This window comes from Panicum virgatum, chromosome 2K (genome assembly GCF_016808335.1).
Source record: "Panicum virgatum strain AP13 chromosome 2K, P.virgatum_v5, whole genome shotgun sequence".
Taxonomy (NCBI): domain Eukaryota; kingdom Viridiplantae; phylum Streptophyta; class Magnoliopsida; order Poales; family Poaceae; genus Panicum; species Panicum virgatum.
The window spans coordinates 13,315,469-13,323,815 of NC_053137.1; the positions used below are offsets into that span (position 1 = coordinate 13,315,469).

General features: G+C 47.3%; 2 protein-coding genes and 2 non-coding genes across 5 annotated transcripts; 1 reads left to right on the plus strand and 3 right to left on the minus strand.

Annotated features, from left to right (window-relative positions):
• The first annotated feature begins 398 nt into the window (after window positions 1–398).
• Window positions 399–4,902, plus strand: LOC120667568 (nudix hydrolase 16, mitochondrial-like). 2 transcript variants are annotated; one of them, XR_005672201.1, is made up of 5 exons: window positions 399–715; window positions 1,985–2,087; window positions 2,474–2,557; window positions 3,958–4,274; window positions 4,643–4,902. XR_005672201.1 is itself a non-coding variant. In XM_039947624.1 (4 exons), the coding sequence occupies exons 1-4, from the start codon at window positions 645–647 to the stop codon at window positions 4,213–4,215; spliced, it is 516 nt and encodes a 171-aa protein (XP_039803558.1). In that variant the 5' UTR covers window positions 399–644; the 3' UTR covers window positions 4,216–4,357. The 2 variants fall into 2 exon arrangements, 1 of the variants encoding a protein (XP_039803558.1); XM_039947624.1 differs by lacking the exon at window positions 4,643–4,902 and having other exon boundaries at window positions 3,958–4,357.
• A 510-nt stretch (window positions 4,903–5,412) lies between these two features.
• On the minus strand, window positions 5,413–7,523 carry LOC120667558 (chloroplast stem-loop binding protein of 41 kDa a, chloroplastic-like). Its single transcript, XM_039947614.1, has 6 exons — window positions 6,960–7,523; window positions 6,766–6,887; window positions 6,569–6,671; window positions 6,345–6,486; window positions 5,973–6,253; window positions 5,413–5,897 (listed from the first exon to the last, which is right to left on the minus strand). The coding sequence occupies exons 1-6, from the start codon at window positions 7,443–7,445 to the stop codon at window positions 5,697–5,699; spliced, it is 1,335 nt and encodes a 444-aa protein (XP_039803548.1). The 5' UTR covers window positions 7,446–7,523; the 3' UTR covers window positions 5,413–5,696.
• LOC120696373 lies at window positions 5,491–5,579 on the minus strand. Its single transcript, XR_005684148.1, has one exon. It is a non-coding gene; the product is annotated as a small nucleolar RNA snoR114 (small nucleolar RNA).
• TRNAM-CAU lies at window positions 5,582–5,670 on the minus strand. Its single transcript is given in 2 exon segments — window positions 5,582–5,617; window positions 5,633–5,670. It is a non-coding gene; the product is annotated as a tRNA-Met (tRNA).
• Window positions 7,524–8,347: the final 824 nt, after the last annotated feature.

The following is an 8,347-nucleotide window of genomic DNA, read 5'->3' on the forward strand; positions in this document are numbered from 1 at the left end:
CGCAGTCGCCATCAGCTACAAAGGTAGCGACACCGTGTCACCTTCCATTACCGTTGATAATCATGGTAAAGGTAAACAAGGTAAATACAGCAGGCATGATCATCCACCGCTTTTATCAAGTTATTCGTTCTCGTGCCCAATCTTCTTGTACCCCATAATCAAACATACAAATCCTACCTCCAAACTCTAATTCTCTTACCTACATCCTAGTTTTTCTTTAAAAAAAAACAATCAGTAGAATGGATTTGCTAGATGCAACTCAAAAGAATTTATTTAAAATAAAATTTAAATTTTGAAGACAAAGAAGGCAAATTAAAAAAATTCCTCACAAGGAAATAAATTAGATAATAATATATAAAAAAGAAAGCAAAGGAGGGGAGAGAGGGTGGGAGGGGGAACGACTGAACGAGCAAGCCCCACGGCGCAGCGAGGCGGAGGCGCAGGCTAGCATCTCGGCCTCCGCCACCCACGGCCGGACGGCCCCGCCCCCGCCGCATTGCCCCGCGCCGCTGGGCCGGCATCCGCCGTCCCGACGCGAGAGGGAAGAGGCCTCAGAGCAGCGGGGGCCCTGGCTCGGGGCAGCCTGCGCCTCGCCGCGGGATCGGAGGAGGGAGGAAGAGGCGGAGGCGGCCGGGCGCGCGGGCATGTGCGATCTGGTGGCCCGCACGGGCCGGCACCTGCAGCGCTACGAGGACGGCCGTCGCCTTGTGGCCGGGTGCGTCCGTAGGGGGGAGCCCCCCCCCCCCCCCCCCCCCCCCCCTCCCTCCCTCCCCCACCACCACTCTACCCCCCTCTTCTGCCTTCTCGCATCCCCACCACCAAAGGAGCGAATCGTTTCTCGGCCTTCGATCCGATCCGATTGGGTTAGTCCGGAAGCTGCAGTTGCTTGGTTAGGCAGCTGTGAGGTTAGCTAGGCTTGGATGGTTCTTAGTTGGAGTAGATTGGATACATGTGTGGTCTTGTTCGGCTGCAACCTGCAATTATTGCTGGGAGTAGGGTCGGTCTCTCTGGCCGATTAATCATGCTAGGTTTGCCTTAATCAATGAGCAATAGGTCTTGTGCGTGTCGTTGCATTGCTTTCATGGCACCTGGCGTTGTCCACCCATTTATCGCTCGTGTACCCTTTTGTTCTTCTGCCTACATCACAAGGTAGTGTGAGCTTAGTTGACAGGGGAAGCGGGTTGGCATATCTCTGTTTGGCCCAAAATTGCGCCTGTCGGGACGGAATCCCACCATGAATTTTGGTTTGGTACTAGAGCAACAAAGGTTGTGGGCCAATTATGGGAAGTGGAGAAGAGGATGGAAGGGTTCATTGGCTAGCATAGGCATCTGCTTCCACTTGGGGATGCTTGTTCCAGGTTCAGTCAGTTCAGCTTTAAGCTATGGTATAAAGCTCAGTCTTGTATGTTGAGAGTCCTGCTTGGTGGGGCTTTATTAGAGATCCTTGCAGAATCGCTCTCTTCTGCTGTAAATTTTGTGAAGGAAGTTCATGCTTTTTCATATTCTCCAATGAAGAAATAGTAGCTAGCTGATCTTTCTTCTTGTTGCTTCACTGCTTTCTGGCCATCAGTGGTGTCTGGTGTGCTCAAAATGTCATTGTTGTTTACTACATAAGTGCTCCCTGCTGATGATATGGATGTTCATCGTTTCATACTTTATGTCTTTCAAGTGGTTACATTTAAAGTGTAAATCGCTTGCAGCATTAGTTTGATGCCACGAAGCCAACTTGAAAAACATCAATTAATTGATTCTGCTTGTACTGAAATTTCTTCTCATTTTACTCCTTGATACAAAAATATGCAGTAATCAATGGCAGCATCTCTACAGTATATAGAAAGCATATGCCTGTGCTTACATTTAAAGTTTACTATAATTTGCATAAATCTGTAATCTCGAGTCTTGTGGTTGTAGGCCCAATTTCTTTTAAGAGTGTGGATGTTGCAATGTATTTTATTTGGCTCATACTTCTTCCTTGTATATGTAGGTGCATACCATTTAGATATAGAGACATTAAAGATGAACAAAAGAAACTTGTTGAAGTTCTCATGATCAACTCCCAAAGTGGACCAGGTCTTCTATTTCCAAAGGTAATGTGACATATAAACAACTATTTCAGAGATTCACATAACTGTCATAGTATGGTGTATAGAAATATGAGTGCATTTTTTGTGTGATTGATTTATGAAAATAGCTTATAGGAAATTAGTTAGGCCATAGAGTTTTTTTTTTGCCACATCTGTTGATTTCTTTTTCTGGTGTGATTTCTACATTGATATATTAACTTCTGCTAAGTGCATTGTGTGCTATGGCTTGTATAAGATAGGTATTAATGTGATTAACTAGACACTAAGAAAACAGGGGCCAAGCAGCGGTCACCTAGATTTACTTATTTGTCACATATATAGCAAAGAGTTCTCTGACGCATTATCATCATAAATTCATAAGGCCTTTTTGGTTGATACATTTGCTTCAGGGAGGATGGGAGAATGATGAAACTGTTGAAGAGGCAGCTGCACGAGAAGCTATCGAAGAAGCTGGAGTTCGAGGAGATTTAGTGGTGAGATTTCAAAACACACACACTCACACAAAAAAAAGCTCACTTTTATCATAGCTTTTGTGTTAAACATGAAATAATTGTATCCTGGAAAAATTCCCGTCCCTTCTAAGGCATAAATGGCAAAATGTGTTTTTTATGATATATGACATATTCCTGTTTTATCGCAATGCATGCTCAAGACGCTTTTTGGAGCACCAGATTTGTAGACATTCATGTACTCTATGCCTTACCCTTATTTGGTCCATGAACTTAGTCTGGAATCTAGAAATTTGGACTTAGTCTGGAACTTTGAAATTAGTCAGATGTCTTAACTTGCAGCTCTGACACTATTAATTTGTTGGAATTTTCTTCATAGTACAAAATTTTATTGACACTAGAGCACTAACATGCTAATTGTAAGCATCAATCTCTATCAAGTCTTAGGGATTCTCTATGAATTTTCAATGGGTAGCTGGAACTATGTGTCCATTTTGGTCTCCCATTTGACGGTGCTAGCATCCACTTGTTCGTTAGTTGGTAACTTGACACTTTCTAGAACTAGGATCATTTGACCTTAAGAACTGTGCCATTTGTCTAAAAGGATAGTTTACCCTCATCATCCATAGTTTTGCTTATTACTGTATGTACACTTATCTGATCTTTTGTTGCCTAGGACACTAAAATAAATGAAGTTATTGTGATATATATGTAGCTTTGAGTAATTATATTAACATCATTCTAATGTGAAATCTGAATACTCTGACGTATAGCAGTGATAAACGTTTTAAAGTTTTGCTGTAAGATTGTACAATGAAATCTGATTTGGCTAGAGGTAGTAGTGTTATTGCACTTCTGTAACCATCAATTATGGGAGTTAACTGGTGGGTTAAGGTAGGATTCTTTTGCAGTTAACATAATCTAGACCTAAGCCATGCTTCCTATCACATCCTATCGTCTACTACTATATCACATTTATTTTGCTCGTAATTTGGATCTGGTTATGTTAGTTCCATATGTTGGTGCTATTGATAGTTTGGTGTATAAAAGAATGCAAGTATTTGTACACAAACACACTGCAACCAATAAAACATGAGTAATATAAAATAAAAGTATGTCACGGATGGATTTATTTAGCACTTACGAACTTTTGTGTAGAAATGCAAGCTAGGTTAAAGAGTTGAAATTTTCAATTCATCCATGTTCATTTTACATGTATGCATCCTAGTAAGTCTAGGCAAACTTTGTGTCTGCATCAAGTTATTAGATATTCACTGCAGATATATAAATGGACCCTGTTCATTTGTTCTGCTTGGCTTTTGACTCTCTGTCATATTTCTATGCTCTTGCTAAACAGTTCTTATTTGCTTCAGTATATCCTGCCAACACATCTTACTGATCATGCTACTTGTTATGTGCATAAGAAACTGTTGGGCTTCTATGATTTCAAGACCAAGCAACCTGAAGGTATGTGCAGAGCTGCTGTCTTTGCGCTGCATGTGAAGGAAGAGCTGGCCTCCTGGCCTGAACAGAGCACCCGGCAGAGGAGTTGGCTCACAGTTCCTGAGGCAGCAGAGCGGAGTCGTCATCCGTGGATGCAAGAAGCCCTTGTTACAGGCTTCTCTGCCTGGCTTGAGAACTGGAGCGATGGTGGTGGCTGTGTGAATCGAAGCGAAAGATGACGACACCTAAAGCATCAGGGGGCATCTGCTTTTTCTCTCCCCCTTTCACCTTGCTTGGACTAAGGGTGTGTTTAGTTCCACCCCGTAAACGCAAAAAAGCCGTAAACGCATTAAAGTGAAAAGGAATCTTGCTAATTTAAAGTACTAAATGAAGTCTATTTATAAAACTTTTTGCATAGATGGGCTGTAAATCGTGAGACGAATCTAATAAGCCTACTTAATCCATGATTTGCAACAGTAATGCTACAATACTCATCCGCTAATTATTGATTAATCATGGATTAATTAGCATCATTAGATTCGTCTCGCGATTTACAACCCATCTGTGCAAAAAGTTTTGTAAATAGACTTCATTTAGTGCTTCAAATTAGGAAGATTCGAAACGCAAATTTTTTTTGCGTTTACACCCTACCGAACTAAATACGGCCTAAACTTCCAGAACCTGACATACCTGAGGGCTCTCTGATGCTCAGTAGTTTGTTTGTTCACCCATCATTTCAGGACACATTCTATTCTGTGTCATCAACCGACCCGAGAATTGTCAGAATTGTAAGTTGCTGATTCTCGCGGTCACCAGCTATTTTACTCCTGACTTAACATTTTAACAGCAAATACTGTGTTGCAACTTGTTATGGAAGTGCGTTTGTAACGACAATAGTAAAAGTTATGGATTGCCTTGTTGGTCAATTGCTCTTTCCCTGCTTACCCTCAGAAAGGTGGTTGTATTCTTGGGAGCGTGTCATGCGCAAATACACAAGTATGAGAAATGTGAAAATTGTAGGAATATTACCATGTTCAAAGGTTCAATATGAGATGGGGATGGTTTACAATTCACTCTGTTCGGCTGGCTGTGGCTGGTAGCTGGTGCTGAATTGCTGTGAGAAAAAAATAAAAAATACTGCTGATTGGCTGATGGTTGGTGCTGATTCGGTGCAAGAGAAAAGTACTGTTGGTTGGTTGGCTAACAAGCTAGCAGAACAAAGTGAATGAGAAAGGAATTGCTGTTCTGTGCGCTCCTGGAGTGCGGATGTATTTTGCTGGACGTTTTATGTGGGATTGACTTGAGCTGTAAAATTGCACCAACGGAGAGGGCGTGTATCTTCAGAAGTCACTATTAAATTTCGATTAAAAAAATATGCTTCTACATTTTCTGGTAAATTTGATTTTTTTCTTAAAAAGAGGAAAAGAAAAGAGGTGTAAGAGCTCTTCAGAACACAGCGGATTTATTTAGCAAGCAAAAATTTTGAACAGAACAAAACCAAAAAAAGAAAAGGAGAGCTCAGATGTGCGTCTCGTCGTCTGGAATCAGACGGCTGTGATGGACCCCAACCAATCACGGGCGCACACATATCCTGTCATCGCTCCGTGGGGTGAGAGAGGCTCGAACTCTCGACCTCAGGATCACTCGCAATTCAGCTATGAGACCTACGCGCTAGCCAACTGCGCCACCACCCCGTTGCTGCCCTCGATCGCATCGTCCCCTATTTAGAAGTCCGATCCCTACACGGCGGCGCCTTCCCGACGGCGGCGAGGATCTTGTCGTCGATGTCGAAGGCCATGGCCTTGCCGCCGCGGCCGCTGGCGGCGTACTCGGCGTAGCGCTCCTTGAGGTCCTCCGGCAGGTTCGTCGTGCTCGCCCACCCCAGCGCCTCCTTCGCCGCCCGGGGCTCCGCGTAGAAATGCTGCGATCATTCAGACGGCCACGTCAGCACCGCCGGCCGCGGCCGCCACTGTCCACACCTGGCAGTTGGCCTTACCATGTTGCGGAAGGGGAAGGCCTTCTTGGCGTCGACGCCGGCGGCGGCGGGGTCGTAGTGGACGATCTCCACGGCAGCGGCGCCGGCCGCCGCCGCGCACAGCCTCGCCATGCCGTCCAGCGTGACGGCGCGGTCGGAGACGCAGTTGAAGACCCGCCCCGCCGCCGCGCCGGGGCTCCCCACGGCGAGCGCCAGCATGCTGGCGAGGTCCCGGACGTGCGTGATGTTGGTCAGCTGCATCCCGTTGCCCGGGATCGGCACCGGCCGCCCCCGCACGATCCCTGCGGCGGAGATCAGAGTGGCTGTGAGGTCGCCGGCGGTCGCCGGAGAAGATATAGACAGCTAGTGGAGGGGATCGATTGCTGCGCTTACTGTCGAAGAACCACTCCTCGCAGTCCTTGTTGTTGCCGGAGCCGATCATGTACTGCGGCCGGAACGACGCCCAACCGCCGGCGAACTGCTCCGCGAGGTACTTCTCCACGCCCACGTGCCCCGCGCTCTCCTTCACCGCGTCCTGCGCGCCGCCGCCATTGTTATCATCAGTCACTCACAATGTCCATGGACTGATCGATCGAGGCTCAGTATTAATTACCCACCCCCTCGACGTGCGGCGGCTCCTCGGTCGGCCTGTAGATGCCGGCGCTGCTGATGAACAGGAACTGCCCCACGCCGGACGACTTGGCCCAGTCCACCACCGGCCTGCGGACGGTCACCGTGGAGGCGTGTCAGTGTGCCATGTGCGGGTCGTCAACAGCGCAGCGGAGGAGCAGAGGGTCTAGTCGTGCGTGCTCACTTGACGGCGTCGAGGTCCTTGCCGTTGTTGTCGAGCACGACGTCGAACGACGCGCCGCCGACGGCCGCGCCGACGTCCGCCGGGTCGCCCCACACCGTCTTCCCGCCGGCGCTCGTCAGCTCCTGCCCCAATAAGGATATCCATCAAAATTCAGCGCCCAAATCACCGGCGCCCAATGCAGCAGGAGTCTATACCGAGAAGCGGGAGAAGGGCGGCTTCTTCATCTTGTCGGAGGCCTCGTCCCCGACGGTGAGCACGGTGACGGCGTGCCCGGCGGCGAGCAGCTCCTTGGCGAAGTAGAACCCGATGACGGCGTGCCCGCCGCTGTTGGTGTTGACGACCAGCACGCGCTTCTTCCCGGCCTCCGCGCGCACCGAGACGGCCGCCCGGGCAGCCGGCGCCGCGCGCCGCCTCGCGGCCACCGCGCGCGGTGACGCTCCCGGGGAGAACGACGCCCGCGAGGAGGGCCGTCGCTGCTGCGCGGACGAGGCCGAGAGGCGGCCGGACGCGAGCGCGGTGGCCGTGGAGGCCGCGGCGGCGGCGAAAGCCATCGGTGGCCGGGAGGAGAAGATCAGAGATGAGGGCGGGTGAGGCGATGAGTGGTGGACACGGGATCGAGGGGATTTGGGAGGTGCTGTGAGGCTAGAAAGAAGAAAGGAGGAGCCTAGCTTGGTTGCCATGGCAGCGAGCCATTGTAGTGTAGTGGCACAACAACATCTGTTGACTGTTGACGCAATACTGTAGTGGTTAGACACTGCAACAACATAGCCTGTCATCTTCAACCTCTGTCCCGGAAGCAGAGAACACTCATCATCACTTGCAATGCCTCGTTGCACATGATGGGAGGTTGAGTCCCTACTATAGCTAGCCTGACGTGAGAGTTATAAACTTTAGGTAAACTTTATAGCATATAAGTTTTCAAATACCTTCAATTATATACTCTTTTCAAATTTTATACTGTACGTCTAATTTTGTGATAAGATTTCTCTGACATACTACTACTCTCAACAGCTAGGTCGGGTCCGCAACGTCTTAAGAGAGAATTAGGTGTTTAAAAGACTAAGACTGTAAGCACATATAAAAATCTATTCCAACTTCTATCTAAATATACACTAGATTTTCTATATGTTTCTATCTATGTTTCTATCTGTACCGTACAAAAGTTCTGCAATTCTAGAAAATATAAACGCGGAATGTAAATGCATGGAGTAATGCGGAATGTAAAGAGGGTAGAGAATGCAAACTCCTAGGTATTTATAGCCCCAACTAGAGGTGCAAATGGATGCTCCTTAGATATCCACCGCCTCTCTTTAATTCAAAAATTTGTACTAGTTTCTCACAACGAGCCCCCACTTTGAGAAACTAGTACAAACTTTTGAATTAAAGAGTAGCGGTGGATACCCTTAGACTATCTCCAACAATAGAACCTATAATATGAGACATATATGAGGTTTGGGTCACGGTGAAAAATATAGGTCACGCACCTAAACAGCATGAGTGAAAGTATACCCGATCTTGCTCATTTTTTCCACTCTCATTCATCCTATCAACAGCTGCTTTATGCGAACAGAACTTGTTCATC

Excerpts from the sequence above, each read along its gene's own strand:
- LOC120667568 (XM_039947624.1), top strand. The coding sequence starts at position 645 with ATGTGCGATCTGGTGGCCCGCACGGGCCGGCACCTGCAGCGCTACGAG. Across the intron at positions 716-1,984 it reads GGCCGTCGCCTTGTGGCCGG|GTGCATACCATTTAGATATA; the intron begins GTGCGTCCGTAG and ends TTGTATATGTAG. Across the intron at positions 2,558-3,957 it reads GAGTTCGAGGAGATTTAGTG|AAACTGTTGGGCTTCTATGA; the intron begins GTGAGATTTCAA and ends TATGTGCATAAG.
- LOC120667558 (XM_039947614.1), bottom strand. The coding sequence starts at position 7,445 with ATGGCAACCAAGCTAGGCTCCTCCTTTCTTCTTTCTAGCCTCACAGCA. Across the intron at positions 6,487-6,568 it reads AGCCGCCGCACGTCGAGGGG|GACGCGGTGAAGGAGAGCGC; the intron begins GTGGGTAATTAA and ends GGCGGCGCGCAG. Across the intron at positions 5,898-5,972 it reads CCTTCCCCTTCCGCAACATG|CATTTCTACGCGGAGCCCCG; the intron begins GTAAGGCCAACT and ends GAATGATCGCAG.